Source organism: Ornithodoros turicata, chromosome 4 (genome assembly GCF_037126465.1).
Source record: "Ornithodoros turicata isolate Travis chromosome 4, ASM3712646v1, whole genome shotgun sequence".
In the NCBI taxonomy this organism is placed as follows: domain Eukaryota; kingdom Metazoa; phylum Arthropoda; class Arachnida; order Ixodida; family Argasidae; genus Ornithodoros; species Ornithodoros turicata.
Genome location: NC_088204.1, coordinates 4,732,275 through 4,760,227, shown reverse-complemented (window position 1 = coordinate 4,760,227; position 27,953 = coordinate 4,732,275). Strand labels below are relative to the sequence as shown.

At 43.3% G+C, this 27,953-nt stretch overlaps 5 protein-coding genes across 9 annotated transcripts; 3 read left to right on the top strand and 2 right to left on the bottom strand.

Moving 5' to 3' along the window:
- The first annotated feature begins 51 nt into the window (after positions 1 to 51).
- Positions 52 to 799, top strand: LOC135390776 (SOSS complex subunit C-like). Of its 2 annotated transcripts, none has more exons than XM_064620661.1 (4): positions 52 to 195; positions 287 to 350; positions 443 to 464; positions 532 to 799. In XM_064620661.1, the coding sequence occupies exons 1-4, from the start codon at positions 105 to 107 to the stop codon at positions 682 to 684; spliced, it is 330 nt and encodes a 109-aa protein (XP_064476731.1). In that variant the 5' UTR covers positions 52 to 104; the 3' UTR covers positions 685 to 799. The 2 variants fall into 2 exon arrangements, with proteins under 2 accessions (XP_064476731.1, XP_064476730.1); XM_064620660.1 differs by having other exon boundaries at positions 74 to 195; positions 287 to 365.
- Positions 400 to 14,748, bottom strand: LOC135390774 (protein Hook homolog 3-like). 4 transcript variants are annotated; one of them, XM_064620655.1, is made up of 22 exons: positions 14,632 to 14,748; positions 14,321 to 14,406; positions 14,183 to 14,255; positions 13,700 to 13,750; positions 13,501 to 13,633; positions 12,836 to 12,903; positions 11,492 to 11,638; positions 11,333 to 11,427; positions 10,036 to 10,118; positions 9,916 to 9,980; positions 8,433 to 8,516; positions 8,310 to 8,352; positions 8,146 to 8,231; positions 7,892 to 8,056; positions 7,737 to 7,806; positions 7,415 to 7,499; positions 7,194 to 7,334; positions 6,328 to 6,527; positions 5,414 to 5,514; positions 5,083 to 5,259; positions 4,891 to 5,015; positions 400 to 1,208 (listed from the first exon to the last, which is right to left on the bottom strand). In XM_064620655.1, the coding sequence occupies exons 1-22, from the start codon at positions 14,662 to 14,664 to the stop codon at positions 1,190 to 1,192; spliced, it is 2,130 nt and encodes a 709-aa protein (XP_064476725.1). In that variant the 5' UTR covers positions 14,665 to 14,748; the 3' UTR covers positions 400 to 1,189. The 4 variants fall into 4 exon arrangements, with proteins under 4 accessions (XP_064476725.1, XP_064476727.1, XP_064476726.1 ...); XM_064620657.1 differs by having other exon boundaries at positions 10,036 to 10,115; XM_064620656.1 differs by lacking the exon at positions 400 to 1,208 and adding an exon at positions 1,336 to 2,962 and having other exon boundaries at positions 14,632 to 14,747.
- A 193-nt stretch (positions 14,749 to 14,941) lies between these two features.
- On the top strand, positions 14,942 to 16,563 carry LOC135390782 (uncharacterized). The gene is made up of 2 exons (XM_064620683.1): positions 14,942 to 15,985; positions 16,328 to 16,563. The coding sequence occupies exons 1-2, from the start codon at positions 14,998 to 15,000 to the stop codon at positions 16,519 to 16,521; spliced, it is 1,182 nt and encodes a 393-aa protein (XP_064476753.1). The 5' UTR covers positions 14,942 to 14,997; the 3' UTR covers positions 16,522 to 16,563.
- Positions 16,564 to 16,573: 10 nt separating this feature from the next.
- Positions 16,574 to 23,043, bottom strand: LOC135390784 (pleckstrin homology domain-containing family F member 2-like). The gene is made up of 9 exons (XM_064620685.1): positions 22,973 to 23,043; positions 22,294 to 22,358; positions 22,080 to 22,217; positions 21,704 to 21,767; positions 21,464 to 21,592; positions 20,358 to 20,464; positions 19,122 to 19,278; positions 18,701 to 18,837; positions 16,574 to 18,639 (listed from the first exon to the last, which is right to left on the bottom strand). Exons 1-9 carry the CDS (start codon positions 22,986 to 22,988, stop codon positions 18,424 to 18,426), a joined length of 1,029 nt encoding a protein of 342 aa, XP_064476755.1. The 5' UTR covers positions 22,989 to 23,043; the 3' UTR covers positions 16,574 to 18,423.
- Positions 23,044 to 23,555: 512 nt separating this feature from the next.
- LOC135390786 (ribonuclease kappa-B-like) lies at positions 23,556 to 25,678 on the top strand. The gene is made up of 3 exons (XM_064620689.1): positions 23,556 to 23,686; positions 23,832 to 23,988; positions 25,394 to 25,678. Exons 1-3 carry the CDS (start codon positions 23,615 to 23,617, stop codon positions 25,453 to 25,455), a joined length of 291 nt encoding a protein of 96 aa, XP_064476759.1. The 5' UTR covers positions 23,556 to 23,614; the 3' UTR covers positions 25,456 to 25,678.
- The last annotated feature ends 2,275 nt before the right edge of the window (positions 25,679 to 27,953 follow it).

Genomic DNA, 27,953 nt, shown 5'->3' with positions numbered 1-27,953 from the left:
CGAGGCTGATTTTATTTAACTATCAAGCTTCTACGTAGTTTATAAAGAAACGATATTCGTAAAAAAAAAGACTCTAAGCATGATAGGAGACGAAAGCTACGTGCATGTCCACATTGAGGCAGTTTCCAATGGTTTCTAAGACGACAAAACAAACAAGTTTAAAAATGGCGTTCCAGCCTCCGACAGCGCGACAAGGTGATGCAGTTTTCCCGTTGTTTTATTTATAATGTCAATGGCTTGTCCATTTGTGGTCCATTAGTAACGCTACAAACTTTCTTTACTTCAGAGATGCAAAACAGGAAGATTTTAGAAGAGTTACAGCAGAAAAAACAACTGCTACTTAAGCAAGGGCAAGTGTCTGCGAGGTAGAGCGAGAACAGTCGATGTTACAAACGTTTATTTTTGCTGTAAATTTTATGCGAGTTTTATTTCCTTTTTCCAGTCCTACAAGCCTACCAGCAGCAGTAAGTGACACAGTGTAGCTGAATCCAGATGATATTGTTGTTGCCTGTAAACCCTTCCTTCCTTCAGACAGGTGCAGCCGCAGGAGACGCACATGCACTAACCACGTCCCAGAGGACCGCCTTACAGCATGCTCATTCGAGTTCTATTGGCTACTTTATCCCTCAAGATTCCTCATTTGGAAACCTTATCCTTCCCGTGTTACCGAGGTTTGAGAAGTGAACCCCGGTATTCAACAGCAATGAGATTGACATTGTGATCACGTGTTAACGTTGTCATCATCAGTAACACTCGCTGTACAGTCATGAGATCATTAAAACCCTTCACAGTATTGTCATTATTTGGCACTGACTAGTACTGAATGAGTAAAATTATACACGGTGTGTGCCCTAAAAGGTCAGTCACATTCTTGCTCATGACGCTATAACTACTTGACACACAGACACTTCCGCTGCCACAGAGTGAAGAATTTTGTTCGTAGGTTTCTCTGCCGTTTGTAAAACCTTCACTGTGTGGCAGCCGAAGTCTGTCCGTCAAGCAGCTGTCCGTCATGAGCAAAAATGTGACTGACCTTTTAGAGCACACACCGGTGTATACAAGCTCTCCTATAACGTGTGGGAAAATGACAAGGTAACTAACTCTGTTGCAGTTAGTTAAGCTTGAATACACATGTGATGACAATGCAGCATCTAAAAGAACAGTGCGTAAAATTCCTCGTCGTGCCTTTTCATCGGGTTGCCCGAGTCCTGTAAAAGACGAATTTGTCACATAAATTTTGCAATAACATTAATGTTAGACACTGTAAATCAGTACCGTGATAGCATGCTCTCAGTTCCATGGACAATGTAGGGACACCATCTCACACCAGTGTACTGTCCTTGTATGTTCCCTGTTTATTTAAATACACCATGTACAATACAATGTATTGTCGTATTAAAACCCATCATCACAAATTCATGCTATAAATATAAAAGGGAAAACTGATACCACTCGTCTGATGATAAATACTGTCTTACTATAACTACATTGGGCATGTGTGCAAACTGCAAATGAACATTTTTGCCATAAAGTATCAACACATGACGTTAGATTGATATTTGCAGAGTACATTAAAATGAAGGCACATCATTACTTGGAACTTTGATAACCTCCATATAAACATACGGAGTTAAATACTTGAACAATAACAACCATCCACCTCACAAACAATACATAATAAACATTCCACATTATATGTGAATATAAGCTTGCAACATCAACCAACTTTGATTGTCACGTAACTGCTAGTGTGAATGAAATGAGCTTATGATGGAAATATGGGTTATTGCGCCCTATGTCAAACAACATACATGCATAATGGCCGTAACTGATATTGCAAGTGGTGGGCTTTGCGTATTCAAACACACCTTTGTACATGCCTCAGATTGTAAAACGAAAGCACAGAAGTACATAACACATGGATATGTGCACAGAACTAACTACTGAGTAGCATTAATCCCTCCACAGTAGGATGTAGCTACACGTCAGCACATATTCTTTACCGGCATATCGTAGCGAACAATTTACTTTGTACAATATCTAAGACCTTTCCTGGATCACAAGATGCCACAAAAAAGACTATCACAATTTGTAAATTTTAAGGAATCTACTGTCCTGACTCCATTATGATACGATAGCAGCAGTACTGTATTTTATTCTGTGGTTGTTACTGCGATTACTACTTTGCAGATGTGCTAGTTGCGAAAGGGTGTACCCATAATTTTCTACCTTCTAGTATGTATCATAATTTTGTTGATTTTATTCATTTATTTATTTGCTCACTTTATATTTATTTCTTCACTTTACTTTATTCATATTTATTTATTCACTCATTTATTTGATTCATTTATCATAACGACACTCATAACTAAAGAAGGTAACCACATGACCAGCTTATGAAACTGTGTGTAACACGTTTGTTGTAGAGCCAGATTGATGTACCGCACTGATGTGGTGATATACGACACATGGACACTAAGCTTTGCAAAGTTCAACCAGTAGTCAATTATACAAACCAGCTCCACGAATCTCTCATGTATTTCATTCCATCAAGGTTTTAAATTTGATTTCAAAAGATATAACCTTACGAAAATGTAGTGTACCCCCAACACGTAGTATATATATCCACAAAACGTCTGTCGTCTGCTACAATGTAGTGCTAAAGCTTATAATGCTAGTTACCACACATAAAGACACATGAGAACATAAAAGATGCCCCTCTCTCGTATTACTATACACTTTTAGGAACCATAGCACCTCGTCAAATGAAAGAAAAAAAAAAAAAAGAAACGGTATGTCGTGATGGCTGTTCGACAACGTGTCTCCTGCAGTGGCCGCCTCGCGTTTTTGCATGCTGAACTGCGGCAAATTGGTTGCGGCATGCCGGGAAGCCCAAAACACTGTAAACGTGGCCGTAACAACGTACGGCGTGGTTAAGGGCTCGCTTCAGTCAAAAAACTCACTGCAAATGAAAGAAAGAAAGGAAATAACAAACTGAGTGAGCATGCTGTGTCATTCATGTCATTAAAACAGACAAAAAGAGAAATTAATTCACAATTGTGCAACACTGAAGGAAGCGAGGAACAGAAAGATGCCGTGACACAACACAGACTAGCGTGCTTGGAAGTCGATCGAGGAGCTCCACCGTGCAATGTTCAAGCAGGAGCTGCGTTAAGAACCTGTTTTTTCTACCCTCTATTCGCTGCGAGATCGACCTATAGGGGGCGACACTGTCACCATTCTATAGTGTGGATAACACGCGGGCCGATGTTCGGAGTTGATGGTTCTTTTCCGTAATTCCTGCGTATATTCACCGGAAGATCACTTGTGCCGCGATGGAACGGTATTATTCGGTTCCACCTACGGCGGCACTGAACGCGGAATAAACGTGTAAAAGCAGACGACGCGTCCACACTGCGATAGTTCTCTGTTCTCCGCAGCGCGCCGACACCGTTCGATCTCGGAGCGAATACTTTGTGTGCGCTGCCCTCCAAGCAGCAAAGACAACGACAATGTGCGCGAGGGTATGTTAGAATTTTGTTGTTTTGCTGTTGTTGATTAAGGTGTGTTTCCTTTCGATCAGAGGTCACTAATGGCTAGACACTCATAAGTGCACGTATGGAACAGTGCAAGCATCACGGCAAAATGCCACAAAGTATTCAAAATGCAGAGACGAACACAGAATGATAACTAATGACAGACAGATACGTAGGAAGCAGTAGTAAAAGATAACATGTCAGTAAGCATGCTTTCTCAAGAGCAGCATGAATCACCATGCACAGCAAAAGAATGCGTCAGTTTCTTCAAATGCACATAAACGCAGATCAGATTAAACATGTGTAGAAAAAGACAGCATCGTCCCTTTTAGCCTAGTGCACAGGTGTTTATGGTCAAATAGGTATGGAACCTCAAAAGATAGCGTTATGATTTTTGCTCGATATATTGAAACTTAGCTGGCGACTATGAGAGGCAAAGCACATTAAAACCAGATAAATTATGGAGAAAGTGTACTTTGTGTCAGTACTCTCTATCGCCTATAGCTCTCCGGAACATCCTTTGTGCAAGTTTATCGTTCTGTAGCAAACCATATTTGTATTCCCACGAATGACATCCCCCAGAATACCCAGCGTAAGATGCGAACATCATAGGTTTCTGATGCCACGTAAGCATGAGCATCCAACGTGCTTCCATGCACTGCTAACCGATGGCAATATATTCTGCGGTGCCACAGCCACAAGATAATCCATGGCAGACGACGTGAAAAGATGCAGACAGTGTCGTCTGCTATGCGCGGAGTATGCCACTCCAAATATTCTCACCCTGTGTGAATGCTCAGCATACCTAAGACCACGACTTTTCCGCACAAATTTGCGAAATTTAGGATATATCGCGGAATCTGGAGTTTTATTGGAATTTCACGGAAGAATTCTACTGTTTTTCTGCTGTTATGCTACTGTCAAAACAGCACAAAGTACGAAGTGATGCTTAGCTACAACTGTGTTTTGGATTTGTAGACACTTTACTTCTATGTCGTGTAAGTTAATAAAGATTTTGTCTCCGTCAGCCTAGAAGCGCAAGCACTTGCCGATGAAAACTGCAGATTTTCCGATTCCTCGTCCCAGAATTCGACATTTTCAGCCGCAGAAAAGCCAGGCCCCTTAAACATAACACACGGCATAACTTCTGCCCACGAGATGTTTTTTGCTTTTGCTTCCAGTAGAATGTTCCGTAGAGACGTTTCTCACGCGAATATCCCGCTATCAATATATCCAATCATAGCTAAGGAGTTCCTAACACCGATATTCATGGCAGGTGCAGGCTTTCAACGGCAACGTTGACACTTATCTCTTTTGTCCAGGCAACACTGACAACAAAAATTTGATCTTTTACCTCGACGGCACTCCAGGGAGGTTGTGTCGTTTTGTCGTTGCCTGGCGCTGTCTTGCCAAGAACGACTGGCCGCCTGCAGTCTGCACAATTCTCTCTTCGGACGCCTTCCGCTGCATGTTTGCGCCCTGCACAACGACACATCATGTGACCGTCACCTTCGAGGACGCTCTGACATCTCAATCGAGGTCTCACAAAGTTATAAAAGGCGGTGCTGATGAGCCTCTCTTCTTTTTCCCACTGAGCCCGCGTCTGCTCCAGTTCCTGCTGCAGTTGTGCGATGAACTTGTTCTTGTCCTGCAGCTGGTTCTTGAGCGAGACCAGCTCCGCACCCGACGGCGACACGTTCCGCGTGTCCAGAGTCTTGATCACCTGCGTGCCAGAGAGAAAACAGTTCTCGGACTACAAATAGTTTGAGCTTCAAATACAAAGCTCAATCTTGACTGCAAAAAAAAAAAGGGGAGACGTGAACGAGCAATTTGAGAACAATGGTGCTATATATTTTGTGAAATAAGGCGGCACACACGTTCTTGGCTTTTTCCAGGTACTTCTGGTACCGTTCTTCCATCACTCTGTTTTCTTCCGCTTTCTTGTCCAGCTGCTCGCTCAGCTGCGTCTGCTTCTCAACTGTGAAGGCAACCGTCAACAGGTATAAATTATTGCAACTCATCCTCAATTCATGCATGTGTAATTCGTGGCTTTACGTTGCGATACAAGTATGATTATGGGCGATGCCACAGTGGTCTGTCTACGGCCTTGACTGGGAAACGGAAAGTACAGAAAGAGGCAACTTGTACCCGCTACCAAGTTTCTGGCGTCCTCAGGCACGTCTGAACCCACAACCTTGGGATCGGGACACTGCCGAGTGAGCCACCGAGGTCAGTAATAACTAGGGCCCGACTTTTTAGGGTTATACCCGATCATGCCCGATATTTACCTCCCGATTCAAATCAGGAAAAACAGGGTTTAACCCGGAATTTCCCCGAAAACTGCTAGACACGGGGAATCCGAGGTCATCACACATAACACACAACTTTGGAAACTGTGTTATAAATGCTTAAATATGTTAATACAAACTGTCAAAACAGAGATCCTGCTGCATCTTAGATGCACAGACTATCTACTGGTGTGTCATGTGTATTATGCAGAGCAAACCAAAGATTTATGCATGATCCTGGTTGAATCAGGTCCAGTTCAACCCGATTATACACCCGAATTACTGAAGCAAAATATAACCCGATATTTACTCCAGATTTTGCTGGAAAATATGCTAACCCGAAAAAGTCAGGCCCTAGTAATAATTAATTCGTGCACATTGTGTTACCCACAGAGGTACTGTTACGGAATCTTTATGATACCGTTTAATGCTGTTACGGAACCTAGGGTACTTGTGTCATACCCATTAAGAGCAGGCGGCAGGAACATCTCTGTAAGACTCACTTGACTCGTGCAGTCGTCCGTCCAGGCTGTCGAGGGCGGCTTCCTTCTCGTGCAGCTCGGCTTCGAGCTCCTTGCAGCGACGCTGCGCGGCGGAAAGCCTGTGTCGAGTCTCGGAGCCCTCGCTGCTGGACACCGCGTCGTGACTTTCGCGCACGTCCTGAAGTTCGCTTTCTAGTTCCACGTTCCGTCGGTTTAACAGGCTGGAAAGTGTTCCGAGCACCATCGTCATCATCATCTGTGTCCTACATAGAAATCTTACGGAGAGAGGCTAGAAGGAAAGCTGGGGAGGAGGATCGGAGGAGAGCAAAGCACTTGAACGGGGCTCTTCCCTCTCTCAATGTATGCGCTCGGAGGCAGCCATATTGAATCAGCCGAGGAAACGCCGCGTATTTCCAGCCCGTGAAAGCAGCCACAGTTCCAAAAACTGTTGCAACACTTGCTCGGTTGCTCCTCTGCTTCCGTCCGCTACATATTTTGTCAGTGTCCGCCTCTATCCAGGTTCGTAGTCAAGGCTGGTTGAGGCAGCGGCAGCGGCGAAGATGGCGTCCCCATGGCGTTCCGTGGCGTCCGTGTCGTGTCTGTTTCTTCGTGTGTGTATGTGTGTGTATTCATATATCTTACGGTTTCATGGGTTCTGGCGGTGTGTTACTGTTCCAAAAACATTTTTGGCGTTATGTTTGCTGTATGCTTACTGGATTCCTTCGTTTGCATGCGCCGTGGCAACAATAGCTGATTCAATATGGCGCTCCCCTCGCGCAGACGTCCCAGTTTCGGAGGTTTCCTTCTAGCATACTCCTTAAGATTTCTATGGTGTCCTATCCCGTCTAAGGGTCACACTATGCGAAGGAATAACTGCGGGCCATTACTTGACTTCTGTTTCCAGTTCGTTGCGCCGTGCGACGGCATCTTCGAGCATCGTCTTGAGCAGGGTGAGCTGTTGGTCGTCGCTTGAGCTTTGCTGCAACCGTAGCATCTTGTTCTCGTGCTGGAGGCGTATGAGCTTCTCTCTGCCACAAAGTTCAATCGATCGTCAATCGCGCTGCTTCTAAATGATCTCTTCCAATCATCTTTCTCTAGGTTCACTTACTTGATTTCAGGCGAAAGTGTTTCCACCATCTCCGAGTCTGAAACCATCACTTTCATCGCCCCTGTGTTCTGAGAATCTGAAGTCTCTGAAAATAAAACCAGAATTTTAATGCCTACTAGATGTATTTACTTTTGATTTGAAGTGAGACACTGCATCTACCTTGCACTAACATCAAGTACGTTACTTCACATGGAGTAAATAACGCCATCAACAGAAGGCCGTTGATAAAAGATAATAAAACTAAAAAATTTTACAGTACTGTCAGTGCTCATGACTGGAAAGAACTGATAAGAACAATGTGTTAAATCCAAGGTAACCGCACCTTTTTGCAACTGCAGGCAACGCAGTTCTTCCAAGCTTTCTTTTAAGGAGTCCCTCTCCGTAATCAACCTCTAAATATGGACAGATAACGGCAACATCATCAAACCACTGTTCCAAACGCTTATCGTTCAACAGGAACACGGTGCTCAACCTCACCTCTTTTTCAGTCTGCAGAGAAATTAACTTCTCTTGAAGTCGTTTCGCCTCAAAGTCCACCTTATTGGCTCGACGCGTTTCGTCCGACAGTTGAAGCCTCAGCTCTTGCGTCTGCTTCTTGTACAAGTCAACCTGCGACTTTAACGCTGCCATCTTCTTCAGGTCCTGCGTGTAACGGCGACAATAAAAGTAACAAAAAAGCGATAGGAATACTGTTTCAGCAGCAAAATTCCCGATGCCCTCAAAAAAGTTACCTCTTCCAGCTCAATATTCGTCTGCATGTAAGCTGTATTTTTGTCTTCTAAAAGCTTCACTTGTCTTTTCAAGTCGCTCAGGTCCTCTGGAAAATAATCGTAACAGATTAAAGAAAAGTCATCGTGCGGTACAAATCTGTACGAAAGTGTAATTTACGGCTCACCAAGTTTTTTCTTGTAAGTTTCTATCGTAGCCTCATAATGACCCTGGCAACGACAAGTTGTAAACTCTCGTCACATTCATCAATCGTCTGCATCACAAGTGATAGCAAAACGGAGAGACTCACAACTTTGTCCGATGTATGCCGCAGGACGTCGAGTTCGTCCCTTAGACTTTGCGCTTCGTTCACTGCTCGGTGCAACTCTTCATTCTGCAGGGAAACAGTGAACATCAGGTGATACCAGTGGTGGCCAGCAGTTTTAACTACATGTAGTTAAACTACTAGTTAAACTACCTGATTGTAGTTAAAAAGTAGTTATCAACTACTTGCAGAAATGTAGTGGCAACTACTAGTTAAACTACTATTTCGAGTAGTTAACTACAGTAGTTAGGTTACTGCAGGCGCCAACTACTTCCGATTTTGTCGCAAGCTTTACGGCGCGATTGTGCTTCTGACTTTTACCTTGAGCTACCTTGTTTCAGGAGAACAGAGGTGCAGAGCAATTGTGCCGTGCATGTGTACTAAATCTTAATTTTTATCGCTGCTTGTGATTCATATTTAGGTGTCCAAGAACACTATAGATGTAGTTAAAATACATTGCAGTAGTTAAAGAAGTAGTTTTAACTACGTCCCCTAAAAAGTAGTTGAACTACTAGTTAAACTACTCCATCGCAAAGTAGTTAGTAGTTATAGTTAAACTACTGTAGAAGTAGTTATTGGCCATCACTGGGTGATACGTACAAGTAGCACCATTGCGGGAACAGCGGAGGCAGTCACAGCAATCGCAGATGATTCCGTGAATATGACTTAGTGGTTCTTAACAACTGTGTAATTTACAAAAATTCTGAACTACATGAGGCATGTCTCATAGAAACTACTTTTAAGGGGGGGAAAAAAAAGTTGTCTTGCAGACAGTCAGTGAACTGGTTACAGACCAATGTCAATTTCAAGTCATGCAGACAATGTAAGTCGGCATGCAATATTGCCACTGGGTGCCGTTAGTACGATATAATGATTAGAGCCTGAAGTTTTCGGGAAATATTTTGTTCTAAATTCGGGGGGTAAAAATTGGGTAAATAAACATGCGCTCCAAATTCATGCGAATTCGGGTGGGAAAACTTCCAGTACGCTATATTTGGGGAGAAATTAGGCTCAGTTACTGAAACTAACAGTACTGGTTTGGTATAAACAATAAAAGGTGTAACTGCATTTTCTGCCAAACGAGTTAGTGTGCATTTTTACAGACGTCTCAGTGAGGGCAATTTGGCGGGTAAAAATCGGGTTTCACCCTAATGGGGGTGAACCTTCGATTCGGGGTGCAAATTCGGGGAAGAATCGGGTTAAACCCTAAAACCTAAGGCTCCAATAATGTTCCTAAATGACTGTGTATTCACAGTGCTGGTATTGGTACTTGTCATGGTACTTGCGAGACTGATTCTGCTTTTTTATTGAAGATTCTCTGAGGCATTTAAGTCTGCATTGATGCTGTCTCCACAGCAAGCAACCTTACGGCAACTAAATATCTTTGGAACTGGCGTATGACGCTGTTGTATAGTACTATCATCCCTTGCACAGTTTAAACACAGCTGGTGTTTCGAGTCGTCCCTACCTTTTCTTGCAGATTTAGGATCTCCTTTTCCTGAAGCTCCACTTTTATCCTGTACTCGTCCCTTGCTGCAAACATTCAAGTTGATGGTTCCAGGAAATTGATCAGACCCTTGTTCATTACCTGTCTCTAGCTTGAAAACTTCCGCCTGCAGGGCATCAAGTTTCTGCTGGCTCGGCTGAAACCTGTTGCCTGCTGCTAAGCTGCTGGAAAGAGGAAAAGAGGAAGGGATTGGTACTGGTGCAGCAACTTTAACAGTACAGTAATTCAGTGATGGCCACTAACTACTTCTACAGTAGTTTAACTATAACTACTTCGTGATGGAGTAGTTTAACTAGTAGTTCAACTACTTTTTGGGGAAGGTAATTAAAACTACTTCTTTAACTACTGCAATGTATTTGAACTACATCTATAGTGTTCCCACTCTATAGTGTTCTTGGACACCTAAATATGAATCACAAGCAGTGATAAAAGTGAAGATTTAGTACACATGCACGGCACAATTGCTCTGCACCTCCGTTTTCCTGAAACAAGTAGCTCAAGGTAAAAGTCGGAAGCACAATCGTGCCATAAAGCTTGTGACAAAATCGGAAGTAATTGGCGCCTACAGTAACGTAACTACAGTAGTTAACTACTCAAAATTGTAGTTTAACTAGTAGTTGCCACTACATTTCTGCAAGTAGTTGATAACTACTTTTTAACTACAATCTAGTAGTTTAACTACATGTAGTTAACTACTGGCCATCACTGGTAACTGTTAAAGTTAACAGTAACAGTTGCTGTAGCTGTGAATAATAGTGGTAGTGGTACTACTGCAAACGTATTTTCATTCGCGATGTATTAATTTTCGAGAATTTCGCGACCGCTAAAAAATCGCAAAAAATTGTACTCGTGAACACGGCTTGACATTGATCCCGCTGAGGGAAACAGACCTGGAATCGTGAAAACTAAATACTCGCGATTAACTTCCCAAATACGATTCGCGAAAATTAAAATATCGTGAATAAAAATACGTTTGCAGTATATTCGCGTTCAACCTAAGAAGGAAAAGAAATCTAGTCATACGCCGCTGGAGAAAAGGAGATGATTGCGCGCCAGGAGAAATACTGCAGCGCCCCCATGAGGGAGGGCTTGCGTAGTGTCATGTGACCAGTCTTAGCAGCCAATACGGAAGTAGAGCGAGTGTGACGGATTACATTATCTGGCGGAGGAGGGGGAGAGACGTCCCTGTGGCCAGCCATCCTATCTGCGTCACAGTAACATTCTGAGAGTTGACGGACTAGATTTCTTTTCCTTCTTAAGTTGAACACGACTATAATTAATTTCTACTGTTCCTAATAATTATTACGTTTTACAGCGGCTTAGTATGGTACGGCACTTTCTTCAGAAAATTCTTTCTGGACAAAGGAATGAATGTCACCTGGGATCTTCTGTGTTCTCCAGGTGACACAGCTTCTCTTGCAGCTTTCCGTTTTCGTGTAATAAACTGGCTTTTTCCTCTTGTAACATCGTCACCTATAATTTTATTAAGCGTTTTAGTCATCGACGGGAACAAAGTGGGGCAGTTAATTTGCACAACCTGCATGTCCAACTCGTGGCAGCGCTGTGTGATCTGCTCCTTGGCCTCTGTGACGGCCTGAAGGTCCTCGACGACTTTCTTCAGCTGCTCGTTCATCTCGAAGTTATCAGTTTGAAGATAGCTGTTAGGCGCCTCCTTTGTTATCAGCTAACGAGAGATATTGAGAAATTTCAGCTGATGACCGCAGCTCAACACAGTTGAAGAAATGGCGAAGTACAGCGATGTACGCTATCACTGTTGAACACACAAGATGGGGTCATGTCTTGTAATCGGGCACCTCATAATCTCATACTTCTCAAAAACTGAAAAATATATTTTCATGATTTCTAATATTTACTTTTATATATATATATACAGGGTGTGTGCAGAAAAACATGACCCGCATTTTTACGTGTAACTCGTTGTCTACTTAGCCGAGGAACTTCCGGTGGCGCACGACGGCGTATTTATGCGTGCGAAAGCTACGAAAAAATCCTGGAAGCCATACTCAATGTAAAAAAATAAACAGAGCTCGAAAACATGGGCTTCCATGCATTAGAATAGGGCGGTCATGACACTGCATGGTAGTGTATTTCCGTCTCATGAGAGTTATGTGCAGGCACCGCTAGGGGCACTGCCGATGAGCATCCATGTGGGACATCGTTTCGATTTATGCACCGATAGCTCCCCTAGCGGTACTTGAACATAACTCTCCTACGTGCACCTTGTTGCCCTTTCACATACACCCTGTTGTCCACCATGTTGCCCTATTCTGATGCACGGAAGCCGACGTTTTCGTTGTTCCGTTTATTTTTTAAGCTGGGTATGGCTTCCACAATTTTTCTACAGATTTCGCACGCATAAATGCGCCATCGTGCGCCACCGGAAGTTCGTTAGTTAGGTAGGCAACAAGCTATGTGCCTAAATGCGGGTCATGTTTTTCTGCACACACCCTGTATATATAAAATTATTTATATTTTTATTATAATTATTTATATTATTTATATACACAAGCCCTTCGGCTTAGGCGGGCCTGCTTTGTATTTTGATTTGATCGACAAGGAATAAAAAAAATTATTATTATTATTATATATATATATATAAATATATATATATTTATATTTATATATTTATTTTTATCATTAATCATAATTTTTATTACTATTTCTTTTTACTATTTTTTTATTTTTTTATTACTATATTATTTATTCTTTTTTCCACCTCACACTGAGAAACCATAATTTATGAGTGTACAGTAGCGAGACACATGGACTGCAATGACAGAAATTCGGTGGGATCCTCGAGGCACAATATTTAGACCGCAGCAGCACTTTGAACGGGATGTACGTAGACATTCAATTATACCTCCTGAATTGCCTTCATGACAACATGTTGAACGACCTCTTCGAGCCCCATTATCTTCTGAATGTAGTCTGAAAAAAGAAAAGTCAGAACAGTAAGAAACAATTTGCATAACCGTTAATCAATCAGTCAATTAGCTGTGAAGGGGAACGACGGTTAAAGGTGCTGTCCGGACAAAGAACGCACGTGAACTGAAGATGCGATCGCGATAGTGGGTGCCAGAAATACACGCGACCAGAATATTTCGTTTTTAAACAGCAGGAAAACATTAGAAAATGAATGTCATCAGCTGGTTCCGCGCTCCAGGCTGAACTCTGGCAACAGTGATCAGGAATCTCGCTGGCAATGCCAATTACGTCACCGGAAGAGGCAAAGCGGGGAAGGGCCGTTTCAACCGGAAGCCGCCAGTTGGATTCGAATTCGATGTTTTCAATGTTTGATGAAAAAAACACGAACAAATTTTGCGAAACTTTTTTGGTGTTGTCTTCTTGGAAGGCATCTCCAAGCGGACGTCACATTAACTTTATAATTCCAGATTCCTCGCGGACACCCCCTTTGATGTTTTATTTTTGCCAATATGGTACACAGTTTGAAGGTTACGGCACAGCTTGCGTAACGTTTTTTTTTTATGTATAGCCTGTACAGAAAGGGCAAGAAGTATCATTGACCTTGTTTCCTTGGGCAGTTGACAGCACAGCCCAAAACCAGCTGCAGTAATCGGCCCATTTCATCACGATTACCGCTTTCCGCGATGGCCGTGACGTCCGGAAATCGAAACTCCGTGATTTGTTGGAACAGCACCTGCGGTACGAGAGAATGCCCAGTCATCGTCCACAATACCAACTGAACCAGTACTCGCGATCTCACCTCGTTGTAGTAGTCCATTATTCCCTTTAGAATCTTTTTCAAGTTACTGACCTAGAGTAATGAAAGTGAAGGTATAAGCTTTACGTGACATTAATGAAAGTATGAGCTGCGGCTAACTGTGGTCCGGACAATTCTAAGAAAAAAGCCGAAGTCCACATATGTATATGCTTTAGTACAGAACTGCAATATGATGATGATGATGATGCTTTTGTGTGTCCTAACATGCGTCCTCCGTGTAAAAACATTGTGCGCTCCACCTGCTTATAGTGTTATCGAGCATAATCAAAGACACTGCGACCTGTGAGGGGTTGGGTTCAAATACTGACAGTAAGACAGGATTCAATAGCGTCTTAATGCGGACACTTTACACTCGTATACAGAGTCAAGACAAGCGTAGGTCTTATTTGCTAATGGCTGTCGGGACGCTTATTTTCTACTACATGATGTACGACCAATATTCAACTGATCATAAGAGGTCCCTACTTTGAGCCTCCAGTTATTTCCGACATCAGTCTTGACCTTGGCTAACCAAGCCGCGTTGAAATAGTCAGGATCACTGGAATTGAAATGCATGTTAATAAATTACGCGCAAAGATAAAGGAGAGTGAAAAATTCCCATACATTTCATTCAACGCTTGAGCCAGTGCCACCCCATCGGAAAGCTGGTCCACGGTCTTGTGAGGAGCTGATACGCTGAAGGTTTGTAGCTGCAGAAATTGTCCTTGTCAATTTATAGTTGACAAGCAGGGTTGATAACATTAGCGACTAATCATTTCAGCGGGTCAACTGTACCGTACTAAGATCTGTGTCATAACATCCCACATCTGACGCCTCTGGGAAACGTTCACAGGAAATCAAGCGTACCTATCACTGGCAGATCTTACGCACGTTTTGGCATCACCCAGCTGTTTGCGCCAACACTATCTACTTACCCAACTGATAAGGCTATCTGTAATTGAGTCCATTTTAAACGAATCCTCCTGTATTACAACTTCATGTTTACTCGATCATTGAGGACGACTTCATCGCTACCTTGTAGTTCGTTCACTTCCAACTACGTGGTGCTACATGACTGAAAAATAAAAATAAAAAAATATCAAGCGCTATCAATCTTTGATACAGGCGAGTACTATGTAAAAATAATATATACCCCAGTTTAATGCAATTAACGTATCGTCCTGCCGCATAAGTATGTACTTTTAAAGAACGTGTCGTCTGCTAGAAAGATTGAGGGCACAGCGGTCGCCAATCACGTGTGAAAACAAAAACCAACGCAGTACGCTGTACCGATAATTTGAATGCGAATACGTCGTGCACCCTGCGAAGACTACGCGGAAAGTGGCTATGTTCCTTCTTCACAACGTTTGAGTGACATGCTCAAGCTGCGCGTAAATATCGCAATGACAATAAACAGACTCCGCAACGCTGTCTCTCAGTGCAATACGTGCAAGTACTCCTCGAGCCGGACACACTATGTCCTGAAGGAATTACAACCGTGTACTTCGTCCAAAAAAGGAGATAGAAAACCATTTACTGGCGTTTTCCCGTGCAAGGGAACGATACCTCCTGACAGTAACAATCGAAGATACCGCGTATGCGAAGTAACTGAGACTCAGGTCCTGAACCTCGCAAGGGCTGGGAATACCTCAGAGGCCATTGCCATGGCTACACAATCATTCGAAAAGGGTCAGACCTTATCACCCAAAGCAGCTACTGTACTGATCTCGATAGTGGCACGTGCAGGGAGCACCGAAGGCGTTCTTCAGATCAGCCATCTCGTCAAAATGACCGCACCAAATTTCTGGTCCCAGCACATTGGGTTTGAACATTACCACGCCGAAGCTATGTATCGGTCTGGTGATGTCGTAGGTTCAATCACGAAGTTTGATGCACTGTTTCGTGAGCACCACCATCAACGAGACAAAATCAGCAATCTCTTATCATTCCTCGCAATTTATTTGACTGTAAAAAACCTGGACAAAGAAATCGGGCTGTTGTCAGAACATTGCAGTGCCCTCGCAAAAGAGGGACATCACCAGCCACTGGTGAATGTGTGGCGCATCATGTTCACCAGCGCAAACAGCCGCCACCACGTTGTGGCGTGGAATCTCCTGCGAGGAGTGAGAGCAACTTCTCCGTTCGTGGAGAGGAAGATTCGTGGGATTGTTCGCATTGCTATCGACAGGGACGATATGGACATTGTCCACCGCCTCCTCGAAGTGGTGTTGTACTTGGAGATTGAATCCTGTTACACGCAAGTGTTCAGCACGCTACTAGAATTTTATTGTAAGTTGCGATTTTGGTCCAGAACACACATCTCTCATCCACGTATGATCATCACATCTCAACGTCTTGATTGTGTGCCCTCGTGAACTTACTTACTTGATCATTGCCAAACACAAAATCGTTATCCCCAAGCACGTGTTCCATGCATGTGGCCAAAGTCCCCCCCACCAAAAAAAAAAGAAAAAGAAAAAAAAAGAGACTGTCACCAACACCAAATGATATCAAGATCATGTCAAATCTGCTTGAAGTGTACGAAGTGTGTTCCGACACTGTGTGCAAGTTCTTAAAATTTTTAGATTGGGAAAGACTCGAGTGAATGATGTAATACCATTTCCCTTTCAGGTGACCGGAATGATGTCAGAAACGCCCGTGCTACGTTTGATCATGCGCAGAGTCGAAAGATTTCTCTGTACCCCGTAACGTTTTATCGCTACACCTGTTTTCTAAGTTCACACGGACTGAGAATTCCTCAAGAAATACTGTCCGTCAAGTATCCAAGCACCAGGAAACCGAGTGGGCCCAAGTTTAGGTTTTAAACTAAACGTTGACGTTAATAAATTATAGTTTCACAAATAGGATCCAGAAGCGTTGCATCGATGTGTTTATTTAATTTCACGTTTGCCAGGATTGCTGCAGAGTACATAGGAAAACCCAGACAGATATCCAGTGATACGAACAGGATGTGCTATTTACAGTCATGCCATCCTCATCAAATTGCAGGAGTACAAAAGGCACATAAACCCTACTACTTCACTACAAACCCATTTTCTCTTCTTCTTAAATCTATGCAGTGGATGCACATGTTAAGGCACTGAACTTGCTATAATTCTGAATTTCTGAGTCAAACATGCCCCCCCCCCCCAAAAAAAAGCATCACCATAACAAAAGACGTAAAAAATTAATTAGCGCTTAAGACGACATCCTTGAGGGGAAAAACTACAAAACACAGCAGCCCTTGCTCCATTTTATGAACCAATCAAATACTGTCTGCTGTCAAAATGGGTAGGAATGTTGTCGCACGATTCTATCTGTTCCGACCCCCTGAGTCCCGAGTCCCTGTCCCGAGTGACCGACACCCTGAAAATGTCGGTATTCTTGTTGCAAGATCTGTCCATCCATCTTGTTATATGTCACACACATCAGAAAATTTAATTGAACAATTTACGGTGTTGCTCGTGTGCTTGCTCCGTAAACAAAGCCTCGGTCAACATTTAAAAAAAAAAATTGTTGGTATTCCCATCATGGAGCTCTGCTGTGTTCTCATGTCAGTGTGACAGTATTTTGTGTCACAGCTCACACCCCTGGCATAGAAGATAGCATAATGATAAGGATGCAGACCAGATTTCAGTCTTCTTATAATGCTACTTTCATCAAGCAAGACAAATTTTGCTTCATGAAACCTGTCCTTTCAATCTGGTCCACTGCGTGATGTAATGCACCTCTTATCCAATGAAAGTTCAACGTCGCAGAAAACTTTTTCCTGCGTTTTAAAACGAATACTGCCCAAGATTCTTATGCATGAAATAGCTAGCAAGCAAGCAAGCACAAACATTATCGAAATCATAACCTAAATCACCAAAGCGTTGCCACTGAAAACAAAATTAAAAAAAAACGTTTTTTCTCAAACGCACACAACATAAAAGACTTACTGTACAAGACAAAAGGTAAACACTTGCACAAAATCAATGTAGTATCGCAATTCAACCTCACAGCAGCTTCGCTACATGTTGCTCAAAACTAATATTCACCGCTTGCATATAGGACAACACAAAGGTGAAGACAAGGTGCTCCAACCTTTTATGGATACGTTGCATTTCAGACTACACTAAGTCTGTCAGCCACCGTTATGACAGGGCTGAGTTACACGTAATTGTTTGTTATTTTCTTATGCGTGTGTGCTTCCCATCTTTTTGGCTGTCATGTTTTGCTGACACTTGCAATCACGTCTCTTGTGCATGGAGCTGAGCCTTGCTTCAATATAACTAGAACGCAAAAACGTAACTAAGCAGAGCAGAACTCTTTAGAACTGGCAGTTAAAAGCTTGGCCTCAGAACTGCAATGCAGGAAAACATGAACAAAAATAACACTCTCGATATTTTTAATATCAACGGGAGTCTTTAAATATTGTCCCACCTCTCATACGTAACAGATAAAAGAAAAATACTGATTTCACACTGTTCCACCTTGGCAAGATTTTTTTTTCTTCCTTTTGCCCTTCCTCAACGAGGTATCTAACGCAAGGCTCTGCCACATACTCTACAGAGCGTTGACTGCTTTCTGCAACTTCTCTTAACAGACCTGAGCTATGATACGTCATGCAAAACCAGTAAGAACCTAATACGAGAATGCCTCTTTCCGTACCACCGCAAAATAGGGCCTGCCGAGCAGCATAATAGCGCAGGGAAGACTGGCAGAATATTTTTCCTAAAGAGGCTCGGCTACTGTTCCACTGGCTGCGGCTGTGGCTGCGGCTCTCCAGCCGCCATCGGGTCGGTAACACCGTTGGTTTTTCCGGCGCTCTCGGTGGAAACCTCGGAATTTCTTGCAGAAAGGAACGCGGGGTCAGCATCCAGTTCTTCGCTCGCTTCCAGGGAGCTGCCCTCGGGAATATTCATCTCTTCCGTGCTGTTTTCTAAGTCACCGTAGAAAGTCGGCTGCAAAGTCAATACCGTAGATAAATCCAGTTCCAAGCTCGTTTTGAGACTCTGTTTTTACCTTTTCGTCGAGCGTAACGCCGTCAAGACCCCTCGCAAGTCCTTCGGCCTTACTTTCTTCGTCGTCGTCCGAATCTTCGTCGCCGGAAGAGTCAGGGGACAGCGGTTTGTCCAAGGGCTGCGCAGCTTTCATGTCGACTGCAAAGTGGAAATTACGACAACTGATGATCAGGAATTCACACTACAAAAGTAGAAAGTTCCTCGTTTGGTGTCAATGCTAACAAAGCCCACTGGATATCACGACTAAAGCTTGAACCTAAATCTCGCATCATGTATCAAAGCGCCCTCTGGATGTTTAACATGCTACACCCCTCGCTACACCCCTGAACTCTGTGTTTTTTTCTTTCTTCTTTTAATGTCGACCGTGAAGCTACTTCCGCCCTGCTTCTAAAGGGACTAGGCGAGCCTGATCCTGATCGTACCTTTAGTAAGGCATGACATGTTGAGGGCGGCAGCTCGGGATAGAGCATCGTAGCACGTGAGGCAGACGCGCAGTGGCTTGGTGGACTGTGCAGGCAACATGAATTTCCGGCTAGAGCATGGCCCACACACAACCGCTCCACATTTCCTACAGTGATGCTGCAAGAAGCAAAAGTAGGTAGGTTTTCTTTCACAGCTCAAGGACATGCATGCAATTACTGTTAACGAAAACAGAAATGTTAAAATCAAGCTGAAGATTTATTTCAAATAAGTGAACCTGCAGTGAGGAAGAAAATACTGATACATCAAATATGCTAATATGCTCAAATATACATCTGCAGCGATTGTGACACAATGGCAAAAACTAATGAATTTGTGCCTGAATGACTATTTGAATATTTTATTAAGTGTTCTTAGGTCTACTATTCCTTTAATTTTTTTTTTCTTACAAGAAATGCACGAAAGTATTTTGTGTTCTCAATTTTATCTTCTTGCTTCTACGCTCATTCCCGTATTTCTAGGTTCATACATACCACAAGTGTGAAAGTGTACTGCAATGTTGAGAGCATGTATTGAAAGCCATGCAGTGGTTTACTCAGAATTTAGTCCTTGCGAGGGGGGGGGGGGGCGACGTTGGGCTCTGCAAGGGGGTGTACTTATACGCTTTTGACAAATTGTGCAATCTATTGTGCAATCACACAAATTTTTAGGGGGTACTACAAACACATTTTTATTCGCGATGTATTAATTTTTCTCGAATTTCGCGACCGCTAAAAAATCGCGAAAAATTGTACTCGCGAACACAGCTTGACATTGATCCTGCGGAAGGAAACAGATCTGGAATTAAATACTAAATACTACTAATTAAATTAACTACTCGCGAATAACTTCCCAAATGCGATTCGCGAATATTAATACATCGCGAATAGAAATGCGTGTGCAGTATCCTCCAGATTCTTTTTTGGGGGGGTGTGGTGGGGGTGGATAAAGCACTGAAAGCATGCAATGCAAACATTTCACTGCTTTATCTAAAAGTTGAAAGCTGAAGAAAAACATCGAGAAAAAAATAAAAAATATATTTTCTGGTGCCGAACCGTGAATACGTTTTGTGCTGCGTATGCTTGCTGAGAAAGTGGAGGTACTATTCTCAATGTTTTGAAATGTGCCTTTCACAAAATGGGAGAAAGCTTCTCGGGGAGTTGACCTTTACACCCCCAATGATGATTGGAAAAACTTACACGGCGATTGAGCATCGTGAACTGTGTCTTGCGGCAGTGCATACAAAATCCTGCTTCGGCATCTGGCACCCACACGGCGGCATGTTCTTTGGCCTGGCATTTCCCGGCTGGAAAATGAAAGTAACGGGTGTTTTCCCTCTGGCTCCTCCATGTCTATGGTCTCCAGTTGTGACATATTTTGTGTAGAATGAAATAAAATAAATGAAATGAAATAAAATAAACAATACAACGATCTGCGTTCGTGAAGCCTAGAGATTTTCAGATTCAGTCCGAGCAAAGCCCTCCCCCAACTTCCTCCTGAGACATAATGCCCCCCCCCCCCTTTCTGATTTGCTGTTATCAGGCTAAGTATTCATAGGGTTCTTCGTTTTCGAGTTTTACGATTTTTCAAATTCGGGAGGGAAAAATCGGGTGCTATTTACGCACGAGGAAATCGGGCGCTATGACCTCTGTGTGATATGTCACCGGGGGATTTTCGGGTGAAACGAAAGGCATACGGAACAAGCCACTGCTGCGACACTGGGACGAGAAACAAGAACATTTATATTTCCGCTCGGAACTGGGGCAGTGAATGATAGCGGTGTTCAAACACTTGCCCGAGCTCCACAAGAGCTCATCTTTGACTCCTGCAGGAGGGGATTATAAAAGGAGGACAAATAGGTTGTCACAAATAGTTCTCTTTGCTGATATTATGATCCACTTTTTCGACGATTTATACCTAGAACGACAAGTTGAAGGACCGCGAGGATTTCGGGTAGATATCGAGTTTTACCCGAATTCTGGAAAACTTGTTCGGGGGAGAACTATCGTGAAAAATCGGGTTTAACCCGAAAACGAAGAATCCTAAGTATTCAGCACTCCAGTGCCTACTGTATGCATTTCTGGAGATCATCAGACAAGGTTGCGCACATGACCTATCATTGCCCTTCATTGTGTAAATCGGCAACCTGAAGACAACGGAAAAGATGGCCGAGAAGCAAGCGAGCTGGTGAAGTTGCTGTATCATGTAAAACCCCCGAGACTAGTGTTGTCTTGACTAGTTAGACTTCGTGTTCCCTAGTCTCGGGGGGGTGTTTACATTATGCGTCGACCCGAAGACAACTTACTTTTCCTCAGGACATCTTCCACACACTTATTAATGTGTGCCATCCACTCAGTCTTTTCTGTGGCTGTCGCGGCATACACGGCAAACGACTTTGTCGGCGTTCGAATGAGCCATCCATTTTTGAGGCCCGCTGGAAAAAATAGGATCAGCACTGGGTTAGCTAAAGTCAGCAAAAAAAAATAAAAAAAATAATTCACCATACTGTGTATGAAAGAAACTGATCATTTTATCAGAGACTCACTTCCGTCATCGCCCAAGTTCTCCAGCTTGACCTGTTCGAGTGGTATTATGTGTTGCTTGTTGTACTGCATAAAGTTGAAAATTATGAAATTAAAAAATTTTAAAATTATTAAATGAAAATTATAAAATTGCAATATGTTACAACTCTTACTCCTGTGACCTGACGGATGTTTAACAGTAACGGGAACTGCCTGTTTTACCGTTTCTGTTCGTATATGACCTACAGATTTAAGCGCTGTTACGCAACAATTAAACCGTGCCGACACTTCAAAGTAGCAACGTTCCCATCTCGCAATGTATTCCGCGATAATATGTGGGGAGGAGGTGTTGTCCTTCTAAAATGCAACAAGGATAAAAGAAAGCACACAATGTCTTACTTTCTTCTTGTTGATGAGTATGTTCCCGTACACCAGTATGTCGTTGAAGAGGAAAAATTGTCTCGGCTTTTGCTTTTTGCGGCACATTTTTGTCAACACCCCTTCTCCGACCAGCACCCGACCGGGCTCGGCAAGAGGCTAAGATAATTTGAAACATTTTGTCAAAACTTTTTTTTTCTTCTATTCATCCTGTTTCTTTGTTTCACACACGTACCTGGCCCGAACTGCCGAAGCAGTTCTCGATGTTGGCGATCCTCTTCGCATTCGCTTTCGTGTTGACTGACGGAAAAAGTGATAAGAGCGTCATTATCTCGTTACGACAGCGCAAAAGTCAACACATGATGCACAATTAACTCCCCGGTGTCATACTTGATGATGATGCAGTATAAGATTACCTAACGTGCCATATTGCTTTAGCCACACGAGTTCCAAACTTTACTATACGAGCACGAATGGGAAATCTCGTGAACACAAAAATCATGGTCGGTTCCTGGCTGTCATGCGCGCCGATTCCGGGGAACTGACTGATCAGCTTGTGACGCACACACTGCTGTCATATTTGAGTGACCTACAACGATGACCACACGCGCTCGTTAAGAGGGAGTATGTATTTGGAAGCCGTGAGACACTGATTTGCTGTTGTATATGTTGTCATTAATTTGACGTGTGACAGAGGTTCCCTATAATTACCGATACAAAAACAGCGAAGTATACATCGCGTTGTGGGCGTACCACGGTTGGTGAAGGATACGACCTACCGAGTGATGAACGTTAATTTTACGATGAAATCTTACGCCATTGAATATCTTTAGCGCGTGGTAGAGATTACACTGTTGTATGTACGGGGTTAATTCGGACAAAAAGGCCTGGAAACAAGCCACTTGAAAGCTTACCCAGACTGTCAACCATCTTGAATGGGTCTGCGACATACCCTCGAACTCAGATGCAAGCTTGCTTCTGAAGCACTCCATGCGAATGTCGTAGTCGCTGACGCTACGCAGCTGCTGGTGTCGCTGCTCACTGTGTGCGGAAAAATTCTGTCACAATTTTTCGCACAAGGCCGAATGTGCAGCGTTTTTATCGCATTGTGACGCATAGTGGGACAAACATCTTGTATGAAAGAAGTCTGTTTTGAAAATAAACCCTACGATTTAGCCAAAAATTTAAAGATATCTTTGTCTGCAACACCTACGAGCATGCAGACGACGCTTCTCAAATTCAGCCAAACTTGCAGAGCTGGCGCCGCAAAATGCGTGCTTCGATATAGCGGTGGCAAGCGTCGGAACTACTATCTGCAAGTCAACAACTCTCTGGTCGTGAAGGGCGAACCGCAGTAAGTGGCAGTTATTACGTAATGTGTAAAAGCTTGCAATGTCGTTATTATTTTATGCGTATACACGTACAAATAATAAATATTACAGGATATTTTCTGCTTGCAAGCCCGTGTCTATACTGAATGTGATATACACTCTCGAGCACAGGTCACGTCTGTAGAGGAGTAGGCGGGTGACAGTCTGCAAAACACTTTTTTGAAGATGATCCGTATCTGTGGCCCTAAATTATCGATATGTTGCTCAGTTTTGAGCGTGTGGGGGATAGTTATGCTCGTAAGTATCGTAGTTCGTCGAGGAAATGCTCCTGTTTTGTCACAGATCACTGTAGTTCACTTGGCTGGTAGCCCGACATCGGGTCATATGACTACCATTCAAGGTTTAATTGATGCCTCACTGTACGCTTTTGTTCGTGTATTAGGTCATTATGGGCGTCTTCCTGTTCACGCACAGTGTGGCCTTCGCGGAGGATCTTAACATCGAGGCGAAAGGAGACCGCGGAGAGTTCATCACCGAAGTGAACAGGCAATACACACAGGCGGCATACAACTGCTGGATTGCAGCATGTCTATATCTTGGTAAGTATCACGTGGCGTTCCAATACCGAAACAGAATTATCCGTTTTTCGTTCGCGGTGCTAACATGCAATCGCATAAGGCTGTTGTGAACCGTTGATTGACATAGTTGTCGCATCTGTCTGAAGGCCAATCCAATCTGCATTCCATCACTTATCGCAGCAAGGACCTACCCTAACAGCCTTTGTATATTAGTTGATAGTTTACATCGGCGTGTGTATCAAGAGCCTGCCACATGTTTTTTCTATGTGTTCTGTTGCTTATGCACATCTCCAAGTTCTGCCACTGGCCATAGTTAAAGGGGCACTAAAATGCAAAAACAACTTGCCCTCAAATGAAATTCCGTGTTTCAATTAGTACAATTCCAACAAAGTTATTTCACACAACGCTACCGTTTAGAAGAAAAATGCAAGCAGTCTTTGGCGGCAAGATCGGTGGCATCCAATCAGACAGCAGGAGAAGCGCTCACATACCTATCGTGCGCGTATGGATTTGGAACGGGTCCTATCGTAGAGTTTCGTACATGCACGGCATAATGCGCACTGCTGCATTTTTCAATACCAATTCACTGAACACAACACACACAACAGTTCTCGCGAATGTTCCATTGACAACATTTATCTTCATGTCCTTCGGACAGCGACGCCGGTGCGCTTCGCAACGCGCACTAGGTTTTTCACCTCCATCGCGTGGCACGCGCAGCAGACTACAAACACCGACGCACGTGCTGAAGCGTCGTTCGTTGCTTAGCGCCGAAACAAGAGAGTCCGGTATAAGTTTGATTGTAGCTTCGTAACGGAATCAAAGTTTTCAATTATGATAACAAGCACGAAATCAACATAGCGTGTAACGTAATTTGAAGTAAACTTGCTTTTGCATTTTAGTGCCCCTTTAAGCCATAGCTGGTTCAGTAGATCTAGCTATTTTAAATAATGCTATGTCCCGCGCATGTCCCAACCACGACCTACTAGACTATAATGACCATGTCGTAGGCACCCCTTCCCAGCGCCGCATTTTTGGAAGGTAGCGGTTGCGCTACTCATCGTCCCAGTTATTGCTTCCTCATCTCCTACAATACTTTGTACTTCAGCTTACCTTAGTATTTCTGTACAAGCGGTGGATATTTCACAGACGTTTCATTCTGAGGTTGGTTATCATCATTCTACGCGTTTTCATAGGAGATATCGCTGTCGTCTGCTACGGTAGTCGTACATACGCTTCCGCGCGTTCAGAATTCAAATTTCTATCGTCCAATCGTGACGCAGATATCGCGTGCCGATGAGTAGCGCCCCTAGCGGATCGTGCGGACGGGCTCCTCATAGGGGTTGCTGATTATGACGTGGTCGTTATAATATAGGAGGTCGTGGTCGCAACTACATTGAAAAGTTAATATTCATTTCCTCTGCAGTTACCCTGGTCGTGTCCGTGCAGCAGATCTACGTGAATCGCAGGGCAAATTATGCCATGTAGAGATGTCATCTGAAGTACGGAAGAATTCAGTTGCATTCCTTCGAAAGTTTTGCCTGCTGTATGAAATGCAGTGTTTTATGTATGTGAATAATCGTTCCACTGTAAAAAACAACAACAACAAGTCGTATGTTGTTTTCCTAGTCCTTGTTGTATATATATGAAGCAGGTGCTGTACATATATCGGTAGGATTTCATCGTGTCTATCAATAAAAAATCTAAATTACGAGGTGTCTTTGTTACAAGGCGAGAGCCTGGGCTTTTCCCAAGGAATTAACTGCGTAGATAACTCTATATGCATCCAAGTTGTAGTCCTTGCTGGCACAATGGGTGCATTCAAAGCGCAGGAAAAGTGCACGTGACTGCGTGCGCTCGATATTGTTCTCCACCGTGTGACGTCACCAGATCCGGTCTTCCTGTATGCAGAAGACAGGAAAAACCCTGACAAAAGAAAAACATCCTATATATATATACATGGTTGCTCTCTTGGGAGTTACCGTTCGAATAAAAACAGACAATTATCGTTTTTGTGAGCTTATCTTTCATATCCGGCACTGTTCTGAATAACTGGACTCTGGGAGCCTGCTGGATAAGCAAGTTGATACACGTCCTTTTCTTCTTTTTTTTAACGGGGTGTAGTACTGCGTGAACAATTGTTTGTGAGATCTGGCGTGGACAGACTGCTGTTTTTTTTTAATATAAATTAGAGGAGTTACATATGGTGCGAAGAAGTCGATGATTTCCGAAAATTTCACCAGGTGGATCTTCCACATGCAGTAAAGTTTGGTAAGGCGCCGAAAAGAATGCACGCACGTACTTTGTCCTTGCGGATTTCAGACTAAGTTTGTAGAAAACTACGAAGTGGAAAATGTGCGGTGCAGAACCGCGTTTGTGACCAGGGAGGATTAAGATAAAAAACCTACCCATTGCCTGTGAAGCTGTTTTCACCGTATGCATTCCTGCAATGCCGTGAAACACTCTTGCTTGTACTCTTTTGCATTTAACGTTATTTTTATTTGTTCTAGTTGACTGGCAGCGTATCTCAGCACCAACTTCCAAATTCACACAAAGCACGAACTGTTGCAACACGGAATGCAAACACCTTGTTGAAACACAGTTGATTACGTCACTCACCGTAGCAGAAGACGGGAAAACATCCAAGGCGCGCGCCAGATAAACAGGCAGAAACGAGGAAACGCACAAAAAAGAAGCCAACACCACGCTTTTTTAACGAACATGTTATGAACTCTCTGAATCGAACTCTATTTTGAGGCAGAGTAACATACTTTTCTTAGCTATGGAACCTGCAAGACTTTGTAAAAACGGCTTCTTGCTGTCGTCTGCTCCGCCAAAGATAACCACCGCGCCCCCTCACGTCAGTCGTCGGAATTGGCGATTGGTTCCGTTTTCGAAAGCGTTTGCTCGTCGATCAAGGGTCTTATTTACCGGTTTTAAGCGCGTGAACTCTGCACATCTTTTGGTGAGACCGTTTTGGAACATCGTAAATTGCGATACGAGCTTGTAGCATTCCACGCTTTTAAATAGCTGGCATGCAAAACATTCGGCGGCGGATACGCTCCCAATTTGTTCATAGGCACCAGAAAGGCCTTTTGACAACACATTTTAACACTCACGGTATATTGTTGGATACGCATTTTTGACACTGGTATTTACGGAGGGATACAAGAGAAGGTGTTCCTTGTGGAGAAACGGCAGGCTTTTTCCCAAAACGAAATGCAGTACATGGAAAGGAAGCAAATTCCATGTGTATTGTTCAGCACCTTGGCAGAATACCTACCCAATACACTTCTCACGTGGTGTCAGTTTGAGTAGATGATGCAAAAATTGTGCCTTTAACATAGAAGTGACGATTTTTAGCCGATCGATTTCCTCAGTTTGATGCCGTCGATGGATTCATAAATCGATCTGGTGTAAATTTATCTTTTTTTTTTTTCTTCTTCACGGATAAATGTTCTATTTTTGGCACGTAATAAGTTATTGCATGTCCCATAACGTAAGATCAGCATGATGAAATATACCAGCCCAGCGCTCGAGCTGGTTGGACTAAACGCTAATCTGCTGGCTCGCGTGGCTCAGTCGTGAGCACGCTGATCATATCACGTCGAAACTGGGAAGTACCCGGGTTCGAATCGCGGTGCTGTCTGGCGTTTTTCCTGGGTTTTCCTCGTTTTTGTCGGCACAAGTTCCCTTAGAAGTCGGCCCAGGACGCACATTCCCGCATAGTCGTGAACTTTGCCCACCTCTGTGATGACAACGACAAGCTCTTTGAGAAGCACCACCACCACCTTCCTTACAAGTTAAGCCCAAGCGATGTCGTTTCTGCGCTCGAGAAGTGCGTATAATATTCTGTTTCGGCTCATTTCCGCACCGAAGTTTTGCAAATTATATCGCAAAGTACTATATTTAAATATTTTTAAAAAGGTGGATTCGGAAAAGCGATGAAAAGAAGTTATTTTTCTTCTCACTAACACGGAGTTGTG